At 45.5% G+C, this 25,000-nt stretch overlaps 2 protein-coding genes across 4 annotated transcripts in view; one reads left to right on the forward strand and one right to left on the reverse strand.

The window, feature by feature from the left end:
* tecpr2 (tectonin beta-propeller repeat containing 2) overlaps positions 1–14,181 on the forward strand; it is a 25,156-nt gene extending 10,975 nt beyond the window's left edge. Inside the window, exons 18-27 of the mRNA XM_079286520.1 lie at positions 1,056–1,236; positions 4,283–4,424; positions 4,517–4,742; positions 4,820–4,909; positions 7,974–8,071; positions 8,158–8,293; positions 9,635–9,783; positions 11,334–11,475; positions 11,573–11,722; positions 12,462–14,181. Coding sequence (XP_079142646.1) covers positions 1,056–1,236; positions 4,283–4,424; positions 4,517–4,742; positions 4,820–4,909; positions 7,974–8,071; positions 8,158–8,293; positions 9,635–9,783; positions 11,334–11,475; positions 11,573–11,722; positions 12,462–12,613 — 1,466 coding nt within the window. The 3' untranslated portion in view covers positions 12,614–14,181. The remainder of the gene's footprint in view (positions 1–1,055; positions 1,237–4,282; positions 4,425–4,516; positions 4,743–4,819; positions 4,910–7,973; positions 8,072–8,157; positions 8,294–9,634; positions 9,784–11,333; positions 11,476–11,572; positions 11,723–12,461) is intronic.
* Positions 14,182–17,406: 3,225 nt separating this feature from the next.
* Positions 17,407–20,844, reverse strand: ankrd9 (ankyrin repeat domain 9). Of its 3 annotated transcripts, none has more exons than XM_079287102.1 (2): positions 20,747–20,844; positions 17,407–18,862 (listed from the first exon to the last, which is right to left on the reverse strand). In XM_079287102.1, exon 2 carries the CDS (start codon positions 18,839–18,841, stop codon positions 18,023–18,025), a length of 819 nt encoding a protein of 272 aa, XP_079143228.1. In that variant the 5' UTR covers positions 18,842–18,862; positions 20,747–20,844; the 3' UTR covers positions 17,407–18,022. The 3 variants fall into 3 exon arrangements, with proteins under 3 accessions (XP_079143228.1, XP_079143229.1, XP_079143230.1); XM_079287103.1 differs by having other exon boundaries at positions 20,720–20,797; XM_079287104.1 differs by lacking the exon at positions 20,747–20,844 and adding an exon at positions 19,397–19,403.
* Between the last annotated feature and the right edge of the window lie 4,156 nt (positions 20,845–25,000).

The following is a 25,000-nucleotide window of genomic DNA, read 5'->3' on the forward strand; positions in this document are numbered from 1 at the left end:
TCACCAAAACATCCAGGGTCACCAAAACACCCAGGGTCACCAAAACATCCAGGGTCACCAAAACATCCAGGGTCACCAAAACACCCAGGGTCACCAAAACACACAGGGTCACCAAAACACCCAGGGTCACCAAAACACACAGGGTCACCAAAACACCCAGGGTCACCAAAACACCCAGGGTCACCAAAACACCCAGGGTCACCAAAACACCCAGGGTCACCAAAAGATCCAGGGTCACCAAAACATCCAGGGTCACCAAAACACCCAGGGTCACCAAAACACCCAGGGTCACCAAAACACCCAGGGTCACCAAAACATCCAGGGTCACCAAAACATCCAGGGTCACCAAAACACCCATGGTCACCAAAACACCCAGGGTCACCAAAAGATCCAGGGTCACCAAAACATCCAGGGTCACCAAAACACCCAGGGTCACCAAAACACCCAGGGTCACCAAAACATCCAGGGTCACCAAAACACCCAGGGTCACCAAAACACCCAGGGTCACCAAAACACCCAGGGTCACCAAAACACCCAGGGTCACCAAAAGATCCAGGGTCACCAAAACACCCAGGGTCACCAAAACACCCAGGGTCACCAAAACATCCAGGGTCACCAAAACACCCAGGGTCACCAAAACACCCAGGGTCACCAAAACACCCAGGGTCACCAAAACACCCAGGGTCACCAAAACACCCAGGGTCACCAAAACACACAGGGTCACCAAAACACCCAGGGTCACCAAAACATCCAGGGTCACCAAAACACCCAGGGTCACCAAAACATCCAGGGTCACCAAAACATCCAGGGTCACCAAAAGATCCAGGGTCACCAAAACATCCAGGGTCACCAAAACACCCAGGGTCACCAAAACACCCAGGGTCACCAAAACACCCAGGGTCACCAAAAGATCCAGGGTCACCAAAACATCCAGGGTCACCAAAACACCCAGGGTCACCAAAACACACAGGGTCAGCAAAACATTGTCAGACATAAGACATGAATGTCTTTCTGTGTGCCGTTGCCACAGTAACCTGTGTCTGTGTTTCCGTCAGGTCTCAGCGTGGACCGGCCCTGTGCTCGCTCAGTGAAGGTGGACTCTCCCTGTGTGTTCAGCCAGGTGTGTGTGAGCGGAGGTGTGGTCTGGGCTCTGAGCGAACACAAAGCTTTGTTCTACAGAGAAGGACTGAACAGCTACTGCAGTGAGGGAGAGGGCTGGAAGTACGACACCGTCAGGTACTACTACTGTAATACTACTGTACGACACAGTCGGGTACGACTGTAATACTACTGTACTACTGTACGACACAGTCAGGTACTACTACTACTGTAATACTACTGTACGACACCGTCAGGTACTACTACTGTAATACTACTGTACGACACAGTCGGGTACGACTGTAATACTACTGTACTACTGTACGACACAGTCAGGTACTACTACTACTGTAATACTACTGTACGACACCGTCAGGTACTACTACTGTAATACTACTGTACTACTGTAATACTACTGTACGACACAGTCGGGTACGACTGTAATACTACTGTATGACACAGTCGGGTACTACTGTAATACTACTGTACTACTGTAATACTACTGTACGACACAGTCGGGTACGACTGTAATACTACTGTATGACACAGTCGGGTACGACTGTAATACTACTGTATGACACAGTCGGGTACGACTGTAATACTACTGTAATACTACTGTACGACACAGTCGGGTACTACTGTAATACTACTGTACGACACAGTCGGGTACTACTACTACTGTAATACTACTGTACTACTGTACGACACAGTCAGGTACTACTGTAATACTACTGTACTACTGTAATACTACTGTACGACACAGTCGGGTACTACTGTAATACTACTGTAATACTACTGTACTACTGTAATACTACTGTACGACACAGTCAGGTACTACTACTACTGTAATACTACTGTACGACACAGTCAGGTACTGCTGTAATACTACTGTACTACTGTAATACTACTGTACGACACAGTCGGGTACTACTGTAATACTACTGTACGACACAGTCAGGGACTACTACTGTAATACTACTGTACTACTGTAATACTACTGTACGACAGTCGGGTACTACTGTAATACTACTGTACTACTGTAATACTACTGTACGACACAGTCAGGGACTACTACTGTAATACTACTGTACTACTGTAATACTACTGTACGACACAGTCGGGTACTACTGTAATACTACTGTACGACACAGTCAGGGACTACTACTGTAATACTACTGTACTACTGTAATACTACTGTACGACACAGTCAGGGACTACTACTGTAATACTACTGTACGACACAGTCAGGGACTACTACTGTAATACTACTGTACTACTGTAATACTACTGTACGACACAGTCAGGGACTACTACTGTAATACTACTGTACTACTGTAATACTACTGTACGACACAGTCAGGGACTACTACTGTAATACTACTGTACTACTGTAATACTACTGTACGACACAGTCGGGTACTACTGTAATACTACTGTACGACACAGTCAGGGACTACTACTGTAATACTACTGTACTACTGTAATACTACTGTACGACACAGTCGGGTACTACTGTAATACTACTGTACGACACAGTCAGGGACTACTACTGTAATACTACTGTACTACTGTAATACTACTGTACGACACAGTCGGGTACTACTGTAATACTACTGTACGACACAGTCAGGGACTACTGCTGTAATACTACTGTACTACTGTAATACTACTGTACGACACAGTCGGGTACTATTGTAATACTACTGTACTACTGTAATACTACTGTACGACACAGTCAGGGACTACTACTGTAATACTACTGTACGACACAGTCGGGTACTACTGTAATACTACTGTACGACACAGTCAGGGACTACTACTGTAATACTACTGTACTACTGTAATACTACTGTACGACACAGTCAGGGACTACTGCTGTAATACTACTGTACTACTGTAATACTACTGTACGACACAGTCGGGTACTATTGTAATACTACTGTACTACTGTAATACTACTGTACGACACAGTCAGGGACTACTACTGTAATACTACTGTACGACACAGTCGGGTACTACTGTAATACTACTGTACGACACAGTCAGGGACTACTACTGTAATACTACTGTACTACTGTAATACTACTGTACGACACAGTCAGGGACTACTGCTGTAATACTACTGTACTACTGTAATACTACTGTACGACACAGTCGGGTACTATTGTAATACTACTGTACTACTGTAATACTACTGTACGACACAGTCGGGTACTACTGTAATACTACTGTACTACTGTAATACTACTGTACGACACAGTCAGGGACTACTACTGTAATACTACTGTACGACACAGTCGGGTACTACTGTAATACTACTGTACGACACAGTCAGGGACTACTGCTGTAATACTACTGTACTACTGTAATACTACTGTACGACACAGTCGGGTACTATTGTAATACTACTGTACTACTGTAATACTACTGTACGACACAGTCAGGGACTACTACTGTAATACTACTGTACGACACAGTCGGGTACTACTGTAATACTACTGTACGACACAGTCAGGGACTACTACTGTAATACTACTGTAATACTACTGTACGACACAGTCAGGGACTACTGCTGTAATACTACTGTACTACTGTAATACTACTGTACGACACAGTCGGGTACTATTGTAATACTACTGTACTACTGTAATACTACTGTACGACACAGTCAGGGACTACTACTGTAATACTACTGTACGACACAGTCGGGTACTACTGTAATACTACTGTACGACACAGTCAGGGACTACTACTGTAATACTACTGTACTACTGTAATACTACTGTACGACACAGTCAGGGACTACTGCTGTAATACTACTGTACTACTGTAATACTACTGTACGACACAGTCGGGTACTATTGTAATACTACTGTACTACTGTAATACTACTGTACGACACAGTCGGGTACTACTGTAATACTACTGTACTACTGTAATACTACTGTACGACACAGTCAGGGACTACTACTGTAATACTACTGTAATTGAACTGCCGATCATCTGGTTGGAGGACGACCCGCTCTGCCACTGAGCCGCAGTCACCTCTTGTACTGTCGCTCACAGACCATTGGACTGCTGGTGGAATGTCGCTCAGCACACAGCAGTGGAACCAGTGGCAGCTTTGAGCTGGGATTCATTGATCCTGTGTATTTGTGATTGTGTCCCTGTGTGTTTGTCACAGTGAGGCTCAGGGTCTGGAGTTGATGTGTGTTGCCCTGGCAGAAGGTGGTACAGCCTGGGCGCTGGATGCCAGCGGCAGCCTCTGGTTTCGAACCGGCATCTGTTCATCCAGACCGCAGGGCGACGACGACCACTGGTGGCAGGTAAGCCGAGTTAGAGAGAAGGTTCTGGTGTTGATCTCAGGTCTCCTTTGCAGCTTAACAACCTGTCTGTCTGTCTCTCTCTCTCTCATCAGATCAGTATTTCGGACTATGTGGTCTTCGATCAGGGCAGTCTCTTCCAGACGCTGCTGCATGCCACCCAGAGCGTTGCCACGGTTACCAGGGCACCGGTGGAGCGGGTGGTGGCCTTCCTGTCGCAGTACTCGCAGTGCCAGCCGAGCTTGGTCAGCGCCAACGGCAGCGGGGTTTGGGTCGCCTCGGGACGGAACCAGCTGCACCTGGCCCGGGGCAGTCTCGTGGGTCAGTAGTAGTCCAGAAAGGTCCAGTAAAGGTCCAGTACAGACTTTTTACTGCAGCTTTTTGCTTGATTCTTTCAGGAACCTTCTGGCAGAACGTCGTTCCAAGAGGAACCGTCTCAGCCACCAAGTGGAGCTTCATCACCTCTTCAGCTGTGCCACACAGAGAAGGTCACACAGCTGTACACTGTACACACGATACTACACACCTCTGCAACTAGTCTCCAGACCTCTGCAACTAGTCTCCAGACCGCTGCAACTAGTCTCCAGACCGCTGCAACTAGTCTCCAGACCTCTGCAACTAGTCTCCAGACCGCTGCAACTAGTCTCCAGACCTCTGCAACTAGTCTCCAGACCTCTGCAACTAGTCTCCAGACCTCTGCAACTAGTCTCCAGACCGCTGCAACTAGTCTCCAGACCTCTGCAACTAGTCTCCAGACCTCTGCAACTAGTCTCCAGACCGCTGCAACTAGTCTCCAGACCTCTGCAACTAGTCTCCAGACCTCTGCAACTAGTCTCCAGACCGCTGCAACTAGTCTCCAGACCGCTGCAACTAGTCCCCAGACCTCTGCAACTAGTCCTCAGACCGCTGCAACTAGTCCCCAGACCTCTGCAACTAGTCTCCAGACCTCTGCAACTAGTCTCCAGACCGCTGCAACTAGTCCCAGACCTCTGCAGCTAGTCCCCAGACCTCTGCAACTAGTCTCCAGACCTCTGCAACTAGTCCCCAGACCTCTGCAACTAGTCCCAGACCGCTGCAACTAGTCTCCAGACCTCTGCAACTAGTCTCCAGACCGCTGCAACTAGTCTCCAGACCTCTGCAACTAGTCTCCAGACCGCTGCAACTAGTCTCCAGACCTGTGCAACTAGTCTCCAGACCGCTGCAACTAGTCTCCAGACCTCTGCAACTAGTCTCCAGACCTCTGCAACTAGTCCCCAGACCTGTGCAACTAGTCCCAGACCGCTGCAACTAGTCCCCAGACATCTGCAACTAGTCCCCAGACATCTGCAACTAGTCCCAGACCGCTGCAACTAGTCCCAGACCGCTGCAACTAGTCCCCAGACCTCTGCAACTAGTCTCCAGACCTGTGCAGCTAGTCCTCAGACCGCTGCAACTAGTCCCCAGACCTCTGCAACTAATCTCCAGACCTCTGCAACTAGTCCCCAGACCGCTGCAACTAGTCTCCAGACCGCTGCAACTAGTCCCCAGACCTCTGCAACTAGTCTCCAGACCTGTGCAACTAGTCCTCAGACCGCTGCAACTAGTCCCCAGACCTCTGCAACTAGTCCCCAGACCTCTGCAACTAGTCCCAGACCGCTGCAACTAGTCTCCAGACCTCTGCAACTAGTCTCCAGACCGCTGCAACTAGTCTCCAGACCTCTGCAACTAGTCTCCAGACCGCTGCAACTAGTCTCCAGACCTGTGCAACTAGTCTCCAGACCGCTGCAACTAGTCTCCAGACCTCTGCAACTAGTCTCCAGACCTCTGCAACTAGTCTCCAGACCTCTGCAACTAGTCTCCAGACCTCTGCAACTAGTCTCCAGACCTGTGCAACTAGTCTCCAGACCGCTGCAACTAGTCTCCAGACCTCTGCAACTAGTCTCCAGACCGCTGCAACTAGTCTCCAGACCTCTGCAACTAGTCTCCAGACCGCTGCAACTAGTCTCCAGACCTGTGCAACTAGTCTCCAGACCGCTGCAACTAGTCTCCAGACCTCTGCAACTAGTCTCCAGACCTCTGCAACTAGTCTCCAGACCTGTGCAACTAGTCTCCAGACCTGTGCAACTAGTCTCCAGACCTCTGCAACTAGTCTCCAGACCACTGCAACTAGTCTCCAGACCTCTGCAACTAGTCTCCAGACCTCTGCAACTAGTCTCCAGACCTCTGCAACTAGTCTCCAGACCTGTGCAACTAGTCTCCAGACCGCTGCAACTAGTCTCCAGACCTCTGCAACTAGTCTCCAGACCTCTGCAACTAGTCTCCAGACCTCTGCAACTAGTCTCCAGACCTGTGCAACTAGTCCCCAGACCGCTGCAACTAGTCTCCAGACCTCTGCAACTAGTCTCCAGACCGCTGCAACTAGTCTCCAGACCTCTGCAACTAGTCTCCAGACCGCTGCAACTAGTCTCCAGACCTGTGCAACTAGTCTCCAGACCGCTGCAACTAGTCTCCAGACCTCTGCAACTAGTCTCCAGACCTCTGCAACTAGTCTCCAGACCTGTGCAACTAGTCTCCAGACCTGTGCAACTAGTCTCCAGACCGCTGCAACTAGTCTCCAGACCTCTGCAACTAGTCTCCAGACCTCTGCAACTAGTCCCCAGACCTGTGCAACTAGTCCCAGACCGCTGCAACTAGTCCCCAGACATCTGCAACTAGTCCCCAGACATCTGCAACTAGTCCCAGACCGCTGCAACTAGTCTCCAGACCGTTGCAACTAGTCCCCAGACCTCTGCAACTAGTCTCCAGACCTCTGCAACTAGTCCTCAGACCTGTGCAACTAGTGTGAGGGCTGAAACTCACCCCACAGAGAAGGAGGCCAGAGCACGTGTCCGGCTGCTTTGTACAGTCGACACGCTGCAATACGAAATCTACCAAGACTGGTTTACAATTAAAAGGAATTTAATCCCACCGATGCAAGTACAATATTTACAGTGAAGTACACTATTTCATGAAATATTAAATCAATAAAACCCCGTTTGCAAAAAACTCAACTCAGCTTCTCAGGTATAAAAAACACGTCCGTCGTCCGAGAGCCATCACACGAGAGAGCGAGAAAAAGACTTTTAAATGAAACCACCCACATCCGTTCGAAACACCTCCTCTTTCGTTTATCCCGATTCCTATTGGCTAACGTCCAGGAGTGTATTCTGTCTGTCTGGCTTTCTGTCCCTGAGCTTCCGAACACATTCAATGACTGTCAGTCATTGTCTAATCCCTCTGTGATAATCCTTCAGTATAAAAGTTAAACTTCTGCAGCTTTGGCAGAAGCTTCATGTCTTATTAGCTACTAATCCTACAACCCTTTATGTTTATCTTAATTATGCATTCCCAATACACTTATGATTATGACTAATTATGAATTCTTAATTATGAATTATTAAACACTTTTATTTGATCTACTAAACACACCGTTTTTTGCTCAAATTTCTTACACTAGTCCTCAGACCAATCTTTCATATGTGACATTATACACAACTGATCATAGTCTCCCTGTGTGTGTTACCTGTGTCTCAGGTACGCTCCTGTGGTTGGCTCAGAGCAGGAAGGATCTGTTCTGTGTTTGGGACCAGGATGGAGAGCTCCGCCCCTCGTCCATCCATCTACCTTTTGAGGTAAAAACACCACATCTGTCTCAGAGTCTGACTTTACTCATCTCTGTTCATGCTGATGATCTTTTGTGTTCTACCTGTGTGCTCAGATGGAGCTGACTCAATTGTCTGCCTGTTGTGATGCTCTGTGGGGTTTAGACACCCATGGCCGAGTCAGTATTCGTACGCTGTCTCCGTCCTGTCCCTTCGGACTCCACTGGACCCCCCTGGACCTCAACCAGCTCGGTACGTACCTGAAAGTTACTACAAGGAACTTTTCTTTGCCAAAGCTTTGTGCCTTGGTGCTGTTCTGTTCTTACACCTGTGGAGGTCGGGTACATAGTGTTCCCTTAAAACATTTAAAACGATTCTATCCAGCTCACCTAATCATGCATCAATCCCTCACTTACTACCACTAAAACCACAGTGTTCTCTGCTGCCACTAGGGGGTGCTAATGCCTTAATAGTGTTTATAAAAACACAAGCAGAAGTTAATGTGTTGTAATATCTTTTATTTTGTGAAGGAGTCTGACTTGTGGTCTGTGATAGGTTGATCAGTCAGGGTGTGTTCGGGGGGGTCAGGTTACAGTATGATGCACACACACTCAGCTGTGTTTCTCCGTCACATTGACGGGTGGAGGTTATGCAACAGGCTGGTACTTCAGAGGTGTTTCTGAGTGTGTCACGCTGTAACCGGACTGTCTGCTGGATCAGATCTGTTTTTAGTTCCTCTGTCAGACACCACATGACGGTCTCTCTCTGTCCAGGTCTTTACATGTTCCTGTTGAGCAACCAAGATCTGCCTCGTGTGGCATTACAGAGTTGAACTTGTCAAATGATTTGGTCCTCATTTTATTGAATGTTTCATATTGTGACCACATCCTCTGTTTCTTTTAGTTGCCATTTTTAGTGTCTTCCTGTCTAGGTTTCCAGGTGGGGGCCCTTGAGGATCTGAGATATTCGGACTATTCATCAGGTTACATTGTGATCGACTGATCTTTCTTTTGTCCATTGTTGCAAACCATTTTCTATCGACCCTCGGTTTCCTCCGGTTGGTGTTTGGAGAGTGGTGTTGTTGTGAGTTTGGTCTCAGTGGGTCTGAAAGGGGAACCACCTGATCCTGCTCAGGTTCCAGGTGGAACCGTACCTAACCTGACCAACAGTCCGCTTCTTGGGGTCCTTGAGGATGTTATGAGGAGGTTTTGTCAAGTGTCCTTGAGAGAGACTGAACCGAAGTAGCTCCCCGGGCTTCTCAGCAGCCCTCTGATCCTGATCCTCATCCTGAGGAGGGGTTGAATTCAGATTTCACGTCTGTATTGTGTGTGATGATAAAATAAAGTTTAGCGTCCTTGATTCAGTTCAAATGATCCTTGAGGGGGTTCCCAAAGTCCATGGAGCGGATCCAATGGATCTTGAGGTGGTTCTTCAGTTTCCCAAGAGGTTTTAGGGCTTCTTAGGGCAGTTCAATGGGTTCTTGAAGGGGTTCTAGAAGTTCATGGGATGTTTTGAGGTTTCACACGCTTATATAGAGGGAATATAAATGTGTTTCCAGGTGTGTTCAGGTAAAATATCACTGATGTGTTCCAGGAAGTGTTCGTCTGGTCAGTGTGAGCTGTGGCAGTCAGAACGTCTGGGCTGTGGACAGTCGAGGAATAGTTTACTTCAGAGTTGGAACGCAGCCCATGAACCCAAGCATGATGCTACCGGCCTGGATCCACATAGAAACACCTGTACAGGTAACACACACACAGGATCCACATAGAAACACCTGTACAGGTAACACACACACACAGGATCCACATAGAAACACCTGTACAGGTAACACACACACAGGATCCACATAGAAACACCTGTACAGGTAACACACACACACAGGATCCACATAGAAACACCTGTACAGGTAACACACACACAGGATCCACATAGAAACACATGTACAGGTAACACACACACAGGATCCACATAGAAACACCTGTACAGGTAACACACACACTGGATCCACATAGAAACACCTGTACAGGTAACACACACACTGGATCCACATAGAAACACATGTACAGGTAACACACACACTGGATCCACATAGAAACACCTGTACAGGTAACACACACACTGGATCCACATAGAAACACCTGTACAGGTAACACACACACACAGGATCCACATAGAAACACCTGTACAGGTAACACACACACAGGATCCACATAGAAACACCTGTACAGGTAACACACACACACAGGATCCACATAGAAACACCTGTACAGGTAACACACACACAGGATCCACATAGAAACACCTGTACAGGTAACACACACACACAGGATCCACATAGAAACACCTGTACAGGTAACACACACACAGGATCCACATAGAAACACCTGTACAGGTAACACACACACTGGATCCACATAGAAACACCTGTACAGGTAACACACACACTGGATCCACATAGAAACACATGTACAGGTAACACACACACAGGATCCACATAGAAACACCTGTACAGGTAACACACACACACAGGATCCACATAGAAACACCTGTACAGGTAACACACACACAGGATCCACATAGAAACACATGTACAGGTAACACACACACAGGATCCACATAGAAACACCTGTACAGGTAACACACACACACAGGATCCACATAGAAACACCTGTACAGGTAACACACACACTGGATCCACATAGAAACACCTGTACAGGTAACACACACACTGGATCCACATAGAAACACCTGTACAGGTAACACACACACAGGATCCACATAGAAACACATGTACAGGTAACACACACACACAGGATCCACATAGAAACACCTGTACAGGTAACACACACACTGGATCCACATAGAAACACCTGTACAGGTAACACACACACTGGATCCACATAGAAACACCTGTACAGGTAACACACACACTGGATCCACATAGAAACACCTGTACAGGTAACACACACACAGGATCCACATAGAAACACCTGTACAGGTAACACACACACTGGATCCACATAGAAACACCTGTACAGGTAACACACACACTGGATCCACATAGAAACACCTGTACAGGTAACACACACACACAGGATCCACATAGAAACACCTGTACAGGTAACACACACACTGGATCCACATAGAAACACCTGTACAGGTAACACACACACTGGATCCACATAGAAACACCTGTACAGGTAACACACACACAGGATCCACATAGAAACACCTGTACAGGTAATACACACACACAGAACCAACCGGTAACTGTGACATCATGTCTCTGCAGCCAATAGGAGTGCAGCTGGTCCGTATCCAGACGAGTCCTAACGATCGTCTCCTCTGGGCTTTGGACAACAGAGGAAGTGTCTTCGTCAGGACCGGACTCAGTGATGAGATGCCTGTGGGGACGGACTGGGAGCTGGTACCAGGTACACCTGTCTGGCTGGACACCTGTTATACTGTGGATCCTGTATTAATACATATACTGTACTTCAATGTGTGTACATGTGTACGTGTCTGTTTTAGGTTTAGTCGTCGGTCAGCTGGTCCTCAGCTCTCGGACCGTCTGGGTTCGCTGTGTCAACGGAGATCTGGCTCGTCGTTACGGGGTCTCTGACCGAAACCCTGCTGGAGATTACTGGAAGAAAATCCCTGGAAATGCCAACTGGTTAACTGGTAAGACTGGTTTATACTGGTAAGACTGGGTTTATACTGGTAAGACTAGGTTCATACTGGTAAGACTGGGTTTATACTGGTAAGACTAGGTTCATACTGGTAAGACTGGTTTATACTGGTAAGACTGGGTTTATACTGGTAAGACTGGTTTATACTGGTAAGACTGGTTTATACTGGTAAGACTAGGTTCATACTGGTAAGACTGGTTTATACTGGTAAGACTGGGTTTATACTGGTAAGACTAGGTTCATACTGGTAAGACTAGGTTCATACTGGTAAGACTGGGTTTATACTGGTAAGACTGGGTTCATACTGGTAAGACTAGGTTTATACTGGTAAGACTTGGTTCATACTGGTAAGACTGGTTTATACTGGTAAGACTAGGTTTATACTGGTAAGACTTGGTTCATACTGGTAAGACTGGTTTATACTGGTAAGACTAGGTTTATACTGGTAAGACTGGGTTTATACTGGTTAACTGGTAAGACTGGTTTATACTGGTTAACTGGTAAGACTGGTTTATACTGGTAAGACTGGTTTATACTGGTAAGACTGGGTTTATACTGGTTAACTGGTAAGACTGGTTTATACTGGTGAGGCTGGGCAGATACATTTACAATATATGTATTCCTGTCGGTGGACCCAGTGTGTGTGTGTGTGTGTGTGTGTGTGTGTGTGTGGATGCTTATTTTCATAAGCAGGACTGAATCTCAGGTGTGTCTGTTTCTTCTCTCTTCAGTGACTCCAGAGGATGAGTTGTGGGCGGTGACTCTGATTGGTGGATTGTCCCGTCGCCTGACGAAGCTCCTCCCACAATCCCCCTGTTGGCCCGCCCCCTCAGGCTCCTCCCTCAGTTGGGATGATGTCGACGATGAATGGGAGCTCATCTGACCCATGATGTCATTTTGATGCCATCACTTCCTGTAACATTTAAGGTTACAGGACGTTTCTGAAACAAGATGGCCACACAAAGGGAGCCCAGGTAGTTGCTGGGAAATGAAGTGAATGTTTTATTTTAGTTTTAACAGGAAGCACTTTAATAAGAAGGACTGGTCCTTAATGGTTCTGACTCATTCTGGTTTAGTTCAGTCTGGTTGTTGAAGGCATTAAGGGGACAGTTCACATTTTAACCATGTTTCATTCATTTTATTTTAAACTAGTTCAGACTGGTTTCAACTTGTTCTTACTGGTTCTAAATCCTCTAATATTTATTCTGGTGTGGTTCAGACTGGTAGTAGATTGATTATTTTTCTCCAAGTTTAGTTCATTCTGGTTAAGGACATTAAATAGACATCAGACAGTTAAGATTTCTCTATCCTGGTCCAGTCTGGTCAAACTGTGTTAAACTGATTAAAATGGTTAAACTGAGTTAAAAAAAGATGAAATAACTGGGTTAAAGTGAGTAACATTGAGTAACGCCGAGTTAAACTGAGTAACGCCGAGTTAAACTGAGTAACGCCGAGTTAAACTGAGTAACGCCGAGTTAAACTGAGTAACGCCGAGTTAAACTGAGTAACGCCGAGTTAAACTGAGTAACGCTAAGTTAAAAGGTTAAATTAAGTTAAACGGAGGCAGGAGCCCCGCCCCCTTAATATTGAAAAACATGTTTGTTGTCCGAGAAGTTTAACTCTTTAAATAAGATTTCAAACTACATCTGGACCCTGGTTGACTGTGATGTACTCTAATGCACCCTGATGGACTATAGCGGGCTGTAATGGACCCTGGTGGACTATAGCGGGCTGTAATGGACCCTGATGGACTATAGCGGGCTGTAATGGACCCTGGTGGACTATAGCGGGCTCTAATGGACCCTGATGGACTATAGCGGGCTGTAATGGACCCTGATGGACTATAGCGGGCTGTAAAGGACCCTGGTGGACTATAGCGGGCTCTAATGGACCCTGATGGACTGTAGCGGGCTCGAATGGACCCTGGTGGACTCTAATGGACCCTGATGGACTATAGCAGGCTCTAATAGACCCTGGTGGACTCTAATGGATCCTGGTGGACTATAGCGGGCTCTAATGGACCCTGATGGACTATAGCAGGCTCTAATAGACCCTGGTGGACTCTAATGGATCCTGGTGGACTATAGCGGGCTCTAATGGACCCTGATGGACTATATCAGGCTCTAATAGACCCTGGTGGACTCTAATAGACCCTGGTGGACTCTAATGGATCCTGGTGGACTATAGCGGGCTCTAATGGACCCTGGTGGACTACAGAGGACTGTTAACCTGCATTGAGGTTCAGGTCTCAGGTCTGAACTGGGTCTATATTTAAAACTCATCATCGGCTCTCCTCTTAGTCTCTGATAGTTGCCATGGAAACCGTCACAGGTGTGACTCGATTGTGACGTCATCGTGATGTCAGCTGGTTGATTGATCTGCTGCTGACCAATAAGAATTCAGTGTAAACTCACCTGTTGTAACTTAACTTAATAAACATGTTCAAACACAGCAGGTACAGGTTATTGATCGTCAGGTTATTAATCATCAGGTTATTAATCGTCAGGTTATTGATCGTCAGGTTATTGATCGTCAGGTTATTGATCGTCAGGTTATTGATCATCAGGTTATTAATCATCAGGTTATTGATCATCAGGTTATTAATCATCAGGTTATTGATCATCAGGTTATTAAACATCAGGTTATTGATCATCAGGTTATTAAACATCAGGTTATTGATCATCAGGTTATTAAACATCAGGTTATTGATCATCAGGTTATTGATCATCAGGTTATTAATCGTCAGGTTATTGATCGTCAGGTTATTAATCATCAGGTTATTGATCATCAGGTTATTGATCATCAGGTTATTGATCATCAGGTTATTAATCATCAGGTTATTGATCATCAGGTTATTAAACATCAGGTTATTGATCATCAGGTTATTAAACATCAGGTTATTGATCATCAGGTTATTAAACATCAGGTTATTGATCATCAGGTTATTGATCATCAGGTTATTAATCGTCAGGTTATTGATCGTCAGGTTATTAATCATCAGGTTATTGATCATCAGGTTATTAATCATCAGGTTATTGATCATCAGGTTATTGATCATCAGGTTATTAATCACCAGGTTATTGATCATCAGGTTATTGATCATCAGGTTATTAATCATCAGGTTTTTGAACATCAGGTTATTGATCGTCAGGTTATTGATCATCAGGTTATTGATCGTCAGGTTATTGATCGTCAGGTTATTGATCGTCAGGTTATTGATCGTCAGGTTATTGATCATCACGTTATCCATCATCAGGTTATTGATCATCAGGTTATTGATCATCAGGTTATTGATCATCAGGTTATTGATCATCAGGTTATTAATCATCAGGTTATTGATCATCAGGTTATTGATCATCAGGTTATTAATCATCAGGTTTTTGAACATCAGGTTATTGATCGTCCGGTTATTGATCATCAGGTTATTGATCATCAGGTTATTGATCGTCAGGTTATTGATCGTCAGGTTATTGATCATCACGTTATCCATCATCAGGTTATTGATCATCAGGTTATTGATCATCAGGTTATTGATCATAAGGTTATTGATCGTCAGGTTATTGATCATCAGGTTATTGATCATCAGGTTATTAATCATCAGGTTATTGATCATCAGGTTATTGATCATCAGGTTATTAATCATCAGGTTATTGATCATCAGGTTATTGATCATCAGGTTATTAATCATCAGGTTATTAATCATCAGGTTATTGATCATCAGGTTATTGATCATCAGGTTATTAATCATCAGGTTTTTGAACGTCAGGTTATTGATCGTCAGGTTATTGATCGTCAGGTTATTGATCGTCAGGTTATTGATCGTCAGGTTATTGATCGTCAGGTTATTGATCATCACGTTATCCATCATCAGGTTATTGATCATCACGTTATCCATCATCACGTTATCCATCATCAGGTTATTGATCATCAGGTTATTGATCATCAGGTTATTGATCATCACGTTATCCATCATCACGTTATCCATCATCAGGTTATTGATCATCAGGTTATTGATCATCAGGTTATTGATCATCAGGTTATTGATCATCAGGTTATTGATCATCACGTTATCCATCATCAGGTTATTGATCGTCAGGTTATCGATCGTCAGGTTATCGATCGTCAGGTTATCGATCGTCAGGTTATTGATCATCAGGTTATTGATCATCAGGTTATTGATCGTCAGGTTATTGATCGTCAGGTTATTGATCGTCAGGTTATTGATCGTCAGGTTATTGATCATCAGGTTATTAATCATCAGGTTATTGATCAGGTAGAAGGTCATCCTAACAAAATTTGAAGTCGATCGCATGAATTCTGTGGGAGGAGTTCGTTAAAGTACAACGTCTGAAAACAATGAAAATTGACAAAAATGGCTTAACTACTGTATCGCTCCCAAGTGGTTGAATGGAATGAAAATTGTAGGGGACGTAATAATATACGATGTGCACATATGAGACAAATTCTGCGATTATAGGTTAGATGGTTTTGAAGTTATAAGTATTGAAAAACAAAGCCATGCTTGTGAAGTTCATTGGTCCATATCTTCTAAACATAATGAGATATCAAACATCTTTTGATGAAATGTTATTATATAGATCCAATACTGATCCACAGCAAATTTAGTAGCAATCGGACTCAGCGTGTATAGGAGGATGCAAAAATGGGTTTTTCACAAAATTCAAAATGGCGGAATATTTTGGAAGGCGGAGTTTAGGGGGTCCAAGAGGCTTTTTTGTAGACCTCATTTGGTGGCATGCCTGTGTAAAATTTCAAGTAAATTGGACTTACTCGATGAGGGGGCTGAATTCTAGGAGGCGCTAGCGAGCTGTTTTTTCAGGTTCGAGCATGGGACCCATAAAATATCAAATTTTTCAGCAGCATCCCCAACATCACCAAATATGGGGATGTTGGGGACATGACAAAGCCCCCAAAAAGGCGTTTCATTCGAGAGAAAAAGAATAATAATTCCTACAGTTTCAATAGGGACCTCGCAGCCCGACGGTGCTCGGGCCCTAAATATACATTAAACTTACATTTACTTAATGACTGAGGATGAGGGAGCAGCTCCTCTTCATGGAGTCCACCATGTTGCTACAGGAGCCCAGAGAGGACAAATCAACACTGTCTCTACAGAGGGAGTTTCCGTTTTCTACGCTCCCTGAATGCACCACAGTTCTCTACAGGCTGAGAGACGGAGGTGAGGACACTACACTCTACAATGAAGACAGATTCTATTTCAGGGTTCATTTCTGTAATGTTTTCAGAAACACAACTCAGTGAACCGTTTTTGTAATATGAGAGAAAATCGAGCCACCATGTTGGAGCAGGACACATATTTACTTCTGTCTCAGTTCTTTAAAAACAAAACAACTTCAAGTACTTTCACTATAGCACTGAACATGCTTTCAATTATTAATTATTAATATATAATATATATATATATAATAACAAAAGCTTCAGCCACATATAAAGATGCACATAAAACATTATTAAGTATCACTTATTCCACGTGTGAAACCAAAACATGTTCAGGTTCTGATGTTTCTATGAAACAAGTCATCTCTTTAATAATTGTATTTTATTTTCATCACAGAGTTGATAAAACTGCTGTTCCTGATTTTTCATCAATCCAGTTCAACAATTAACAATACACATTCAATTTGTTCAGCACACATGAAGTAAAGGTTCCTGCTCTGATAAAGATGGACCTGGATCTTTAGAAAATCACCAGAGGTTTTAAGATCTGTATGCAAATATAAGCAGTAACAAAACATTCAACATCTCAAACTTCTTCATGTCAAAATCCAGAACATTTCTGACTGGAACTCAAACTAACTTAAATTTACATTTTATACACAGAAGAGATATTGATCAGCTGCACTGATGAACAATCAACATGAGAGATATGATTGAGAATATCTCAAGCTGCAGAAGTGACATGAAGCTGTTTAGATAACAGACTCCTTCATCAATCAGCTCAAAATGAGAAGCAGAGAACTCTTCTTCTCTTTTATCACCAGGAGGTAGAAACGTGTTTATTATCAGATTTACATTCATGCACCACAATCTTTAAAATGTTCAAATGTTGTGTTGTTATCTGATGACGTCATTATAGTCATGATGAAGCTCTATCATCTTCCTCACAGCAGCTGCTCCTTCAGTCCCCTCAGGGTCCTAAAGCCTGTCGGTCCAGATGAACTGAACTGACTGAGCAGTATTGATCGCTGATCGGGACTGTTTGAAGTCTTTGTTTACATTTACAGTGTCGTTTCCATGGTGACAGATGAAGTCACTGCCAGCTGTGCAGCCGCAAGAAGTCGGGCAGCGCGGTGATCTGATCCGGGCCGGACCGGGCCAAACACCTGAGTGCCTGCAGTAGGAGAGGGGGCGGAGCCAGACCGCACAGCCAGCTGAACACTTCGTTTCCCAGCAGGCTTTGCCAGCGATGCGACTCGTCCCGCAGGCGGCACAGTGCCGGAGGTTTGGGCAGGAAGAGCAGCAGGAAGTCGAGGCAGCGTTGCGCGTGGCGGCGGTCCGCGGCGTCGCAGGAGACGAGTCGCTGCAGCGCGGCGTCCAGACCGGTGGGGAGCGCGCCGTGAACCAGCAGCAGCAGCAGACAGTCGGGCCGCGACAGCTCCACCGCCAGCTGCACCGCCGTCTTTCCCGCGTCTGCCGCATGCAAACAACCGCCCCGGCTGTCCAGGAAGTCCTGCATGTGACCGTCCTTCAGAGCCGCCACCATCATGCCGAGGATCGACACGCGGTTGTAGCGCACCGCCGAGGTGAGGTGCGGCGCGCCGCTGCTGCGGCAGCAGCAGAAGCTGCAGCGGGGCGGCCTGAGTGCGCTCACCGTGTACTTGTTGAGCAGGAAGCGGGCGTAGTCCTGGTGGTCGTGGACCAGCGCGTACAGCAGCGCCTCGGACGGCAGGAAGGCTCGAGGATGTCCGTCCTCCCAGCTGAAGACCTCCATGCCGCGCATGTCCTCCAGTAGCCAGACAGGAAGCTGCTCCCGCACAGCGCAGTAGAAGGAGAACGACGTCCGCTCACACTGACGCTGAGACGGAGACGAGGACAGACGCTCCACCCGAGAGGACAGCAGCCACGGCATGATGACACACCTGAGACAGACCTGGGGAGACACGAGAAACACCTGGTCTGTAAGAGACACAACACACACCTGGTCTGTAGGAGACACAAGACACACCTGGTCTAAAGGAGACAAGAGACACACCTGGTCTAAAGGAGACAAGAGACACACCTGGTCTAAAGGAGACAAGAGACACACCTGGTCTAAAGGATACAAGAGACACACCTGGTCTAAAGGAGACAAGAGACACACCTGGTCTAAAGGAGACAAGAGACACACCTGGTCTAAAGGAGACAAGAGACACACCTGGTCTGTAGGAGACAAGAGACACACCTGGTCTAAAGGAGACACAAGACACACCTGGTCTGTAGGAGACAAGAGACATACCTGGTCTAAAGGAGACAAGAGACACACCTGGTCTAAAGGAGACACAAGACACACCTGGTCTAAAGGAGACACAAGACACACCTGGTCTAAAGGAGACACAAGACACACCTGGTCTAAAGGAGACGAGAGACACACCTGGTCTAAAGGAGACACGAGACACACCTGGTCTAAAGGAGACAAGAGACATACCTGGTCTGAAGGAGACAAGAGACACACCTGGTCTAAAGGAGACAAGAGACATACCTGGTTTAAAGGAGACAAGAGACACACCTGGTCTGAAGGAGACAAGAGACATACCTGGTTTAAAGGATACAAGAGACACACCTGGTCTGAAGGAGACAAGAGACACACCTGGTCTAAAGGAGACAAGAGACATACCTGGTTTAAAGGAGACAAGAGACACACCTGGTCTGAAGGAGACAAGAGACATACCTGGTCTAAAGGAGACAAGAGACATACCTGGTCTAAAGGAGACAAGAGACACACCTGGTCTAAAGGAGACAAGAGACACACCTGGTCTAAAGGAGACACGAGACACACCTGGTCTAAAGGAGACACGAGACACACCTGGTCTAAAGGAGACAAGAGACATACCTGGTTTAAAGGAGACAAGAGACACACCTGGTCTGAAGGAGACAAGAGACATACCTGGTCTAAAGGAGGCAAGAGACACACCTGGTCTGTAGGAGACAAGAGACACACCTGGTCTGTAGGAGACAAGAGACACACCTGGTCTGAAGGAGACATGAGACACACCTGGTCTGAAGGAGACATGATACACACCTGGTCTGAAGGAGACATGATACACACCTGGTCTGTAGGAGACATGATACACACCTGGTCTGTAGGAGACACGAGACACACCTGGTCTGAAGGAGACATGAGACACACCTGGTCTGAAGGAGACATGATACACACCTGGTCTGTAGGAGACACGAGACACACCTGGTCTAAAGGAGACACGAGACACACCTGGTCTGAAGGAGACAAGAGACACACCTGGTCTGTAGGAGACAAGAGACACACCTGGTCTGAAGGAGACAAGAGACACACCTGGTCTGAAGGAGTCACGAGACACACCTGGTCTAAAGGAGACACAAGACACACCTGGTCTGAAGGAGACAAGAGACACACCTGGTCTAAATGAGACAAGAGACACACCTGGTCTGTAGGAGACAAGAGACACACCTGGTCTAAAGGAGACACGAGACACACCTGGTCTGTAGGAGACAAGAGACACACCTGGTCTAAAGGAGACAAGAGACACACCTGGTCTAAAGGAGACACAAGACACACCTGGTCTAAAGGAGACAAGAGACACACCTGGTCTAAAGGAGACACAAGACACACCTGGTCTAAAGGAGACACAAGACACACCTGGTCTAAAGGAGACGAGAGACACACCTGGTCTAAAGGAGACGAGAGACACACCTGGTCTAAAGGAGACGAGAGACACACCTGGTCTGAAGGAGTCACGAGACACACCTGGTCTAAAGGAGACACGAGACACACCTGGTCTAAAGGAGACACGAGACACACCTGGTCTGAAGGAGTCCCTGAAATCCAACTGAGAAACTGTATAAACCTTCTGATCCTGGTTCAGCCTGCAGCCAGAAACCGTCTGTCTCTCAGTCAAACCTCCGTCCTCAGCTCCTTCTCACTTTTATAGTGTCCCCCCAGTGATCTGAGTCTTGTTTTCCTGCTTGTCTTGCTGCCCCCCCCCCATCAGCTCCATGTGTGGATGTTTGTTTCTGGAGTGGTGTGTGTGTGGGGGGGGTGGGGGGGGGGGGGGGTAGATTGAGTGTCTCACATAGCGAACATAGCGGCCTTCAGATGAACACAGTCAACAGCTCATAACACTGATCAGCTGATCAGCAGTCACGTGACTCCGTTCTAGTAAATTTCATAATTACACAAAGTACATGTGGTCTACAGAGGTATTGTAGTAAACGTGTTGTTTTTAATAAATATTTTAATGTATAAATAGCTAGTACACTTTATAGGTACTAGTACGATACCGGAGTACAGTTTGGAGGTACTGGTACTGTACTGGAGTACAGTTTGGAGGTACTAGTACTGTACTGGAGTACAGTTTAGAGGTACTATATATTTTACAGTACTTAAAACTCCAGTATTCATGATAATTGTAAGAATATGAAGTTAATATTCATCTTTATCAGTTCAATTATAAAAAAACACGATGAAACATTTCTTAAAATCAATACATTTCATCTATAAAGATGTAACCTTAGTATCACATCTTCATCATCAAACACTGAATATTAACATGATGAAGAGCGCTCTCTGCTGGTCACCAACTGGAACTGAAACATTTTACATGAGAACCAATCATACACCAGCTCATGTTAGAGCTGGACCAATCAGATCCCACTCATGTAACAACAATGAGGGTCAAAACTTCAGAGTCAGCGATATATATATATATATATATATATATATATATATATATATATATATATATATATATATATATATATATATATATATATATATAACATTACATTACATTACATTATAAAACTTTATTAATCCCCAGTGGGGAAACTCTTTTGCCACCCAAAAACTCATACAGACGACACAGTCCACAGTACACAACAACACAGTACACAGCAGACAAAAACATATTACAAAGGATCAATAACACCAGACAATGCCATATAAAACATGATCGACATCAGAAAGATAAAAACCTCTAAAGGTGTTCATTAAAGAATCGGACTGCTGCTGGAACGGAAGAGCTTCTTAGTGGTTCAGTAGAACTCTGAGGCGTCCTGAGTCTCTCTCAAAGAGCTTCTTAGTGGTTCAGTAGAACTCTGAGGCGTTCTGAGTCTCTCACTCAAAGAGCTTCTTAGTGGTTCAGTAGAACTCTGAGGCGTCCTGAGTCTCTCTCAAAGAGCTTCTTAGTGGTTCAGTAGAACTCTGAGGCGTCCTGAGTCTCTCTCAAAGAGCTTCTTAGTGGTTCAGTAGAACTCTGAGGCGTCCTGAGTCTCTCACTCAATGAGCTTCTTAGTGGTTCAGTAGAACTCTGAGGCGTCCTGAGTCTCTTTCAAAGAGCTTCTTAGTGGTTCAGTAGAACTCTGAGGCGTCCTGAGTCTCTCACTCAATGAGCTTCTTAGTGGTTCAGTAGAACTCTGAGGCGTCCTGAGTCTCTCTCAAAGAGCTTCTTAGTGGTTCAGTAGAACTCTGAGGAGTCCTGAGTCTCTCACTCAATGAGCTTCTTAGTGGTTCAGTAGAACTCTGAGGCGTCCTGAGTCTCTCACTCAATGAGCTTCTTAGTGGTTCAGTAGAACTCTGAGGCGTCCTGAGTCTCTTTCAAAGAGCTTCTTAGTGGTTCAGTAGAACTCTGAGGCGTCCTGAGTCTCTCACTCAATGAGCTTCTTAGTGGTTCAGTAGAACTCTGAGGCGTCCTGAGTCTCTCACTCAATGAGCTTCTTAGTGGTTCAGTAGAACTCTGAGGCGTCCTGAGTCTCTTTCAAAGAGCTTCTTAGTGGTTCAGTAGAACTCTGAGGCGTCCTGAGTCTCTCACTCAATGAGCTTCTTAGTGGTTCAGTAGAACTCTGAGGCGTCCTGAGTCTCTCATTCAATGAGCTTCTTAGTGGTTCAGTAGAACTCTGAGGAGTCCTGAGTCTCTCTCAAAGAGCTTCTTAGTGGTTCAGTAGAACACTGAGGCGTCCTGAGTCTCTCACTCAATGAGCTTCTTAGTGGTTCAGTAGAACACTGAGGCATCCTGAGTCTCTCACTCAATGAGCTTCTTAGTGGTTCAGTAGAACACTGAGGCGTCCTGAGTCTCTCACTCAATGAGCTTCTTAGTGGTTCAGTAGAACACTGAGGCATCCTGAGTCTCTCACTCAATGAGCTTCGGAATCCATTGAAGACACCGTGTAGTGCACGGCCTTCATACAAGACAATTGTTTTTAACTTGGCCCTTGTTCGCTTTTCAACAGTGACCTCTAGTGAGTCTGGGGTTAGACCAATCACTGAGCCAGCCTTTGTGATCATCTTATTGATCCTGTTTTTATCATCCACAGTGATGCCCCCCCAGCAGAGCACAGCATCAAAAAGAACACGAGCCAAGATCCCCTGATAGGAAACATGAAGAAGCTTCCTGCTGATGTCAAAGGATCTAAGCTTCCTCAGGAAGAAGAGTCTTGACTGAGCCTTTTTAAGAACAGCATCAGTGTTCTTCCACTTTAATTTACTGTCCAGATAGACCCCGAGATATTCATACGACTGGACTATCTCTATCTGCTGACCTGCAATAGTCACTAGGGAGACCTCCTCCTTCTTCCTTCTAAAATCAATGACCGGCTCTTTGGTCTTTCCAACATTTAGTTTTAAAAAGTTTTCATCACACCAGCTGACAAATGATTCAACCTCCCGTTTGTAGGCCAGGTCGTTGCCTCGGGTAAGTAGAGCAACCAGAGCAGTGTCATCTGAGAACTTCTGGATGTTACAGGACACATGGCTCTGCCTGTAGTCAGCTGTATAGAGTGAGAATAAAAAGGGGGATGAAACTGTTCCCTGTGGTGCTCCAGTTTTAGTTAAGATGGTGTCAGACAGTTTGTTATCAAGCCTGACAAACTGTGGTCGAGACAGAAGGTAATCCAAAACCCAAGCAACAGTTGTATTGTGCAGTTTAAAAGTCATACGTTTTTTAGCTAACAGGTGCGGTTGGATTGTATTAAAAGCACTGGAAAGTCAAAGAACATGATCCGAACAGAGCTGGCAGTTGTTGCAAGATGACTATAAATAGTGTGGAGCATAAAAAGTAGTGCATCATCTACCCCTACACCCTTCCTGTATGCAAACTGCAAAGGATCTTGGAAGACTGAGACATGTGTACTCAGGTGACCCAGGACAACCCTTTCAAAACATTTCATTATGTGCGACGTCAGAGCTATAGGTCTCAGGTTAGTAAGACCGTGACTCCTCACACTGCTTTTCTTTGGGATTGGGACTAAACAAGATGTTTTCCACATTACTGGAATTTCCGATGAAGACAGAGACAAGGAAAAGATCAAATGAAGGACTGAGCACAGCTGGTCGGCGCAGACCTTAAGGGTGTGGATGGACACCGTCGGGGCCTGCTGCCTTGTTCACCTTAAGGCGCTTTAGCTGCTGTCGAACCTCCTCAACATTTAGTCCAATAGCTGGGCTACAGTCCTCAGGACTACTCGGTGCAAGAGAAGAGAGGATGCTCTCGTGAGATGCAGAGAAATCTAATTCATCAAACCTCGCAAAGAACTGGTTTGCTTCATTTACATTGATCCCAGCACCAGGGACGCTTGCAGAGCTGGTCCCATAACCAGTAATAGATTTGATGCCGTTCCAGAGGCCCCTTGTGTTACTGTTGGACATCTGTCCTTCAACCCTTTCCTTATATTTACTCTTACCCTGTTTGATTATTGCTTTTAATTCCTTTTGGGCAGTTTTAATCATGTCTTTGTCGCTGAGGAAAGCAGTTTTCTTCCTATTAATAGCAGCTTTGATCTCCCTTGTCACCCAAGGTTTGTTATTAGGGAAAGTTTTTATTTGTTTACAGGGAATGATATTCTCGACACAGTAATTAATATAACTGGTGACTTTATCAGAGATGCTGTCCAGATCATTGTCATCCTCCAGAAACAGTCCAGTCAGTGCACTCAAAGCACCCTCTGAACGGTTCACATGCATCCTCCGTCACACACCAACAGACGTGGACGTAACTGGCAGCTTCCGGATTCAAGGAGAGTAGCTGGGTGTCAATAATATCAGATTATGATCCGATTGTCC

The sequence above is a fragment of the Melanostigma gelatinosum genome (genome assembly GCF_949748355.1).
Source record: "Melanostigma gelatinosum genome assembly, chromosome: 16".
Lineage (NCBI taxonomy): Eukaryota > Metazoa > Chordata > Actinopteri > Perciformes > Zoarcidae > Melanostigma > Melanostigma gelatinosum.

Coding starts and splice junctions, on each gene's coding strand:
- ankrd9 (XM_079287102.1), bottom strand. CDS start 18,841: ATGCCGTGGCTGCTGTCCTCTCGGGTGGAGCGTCTGTCCTCGTCTCCG.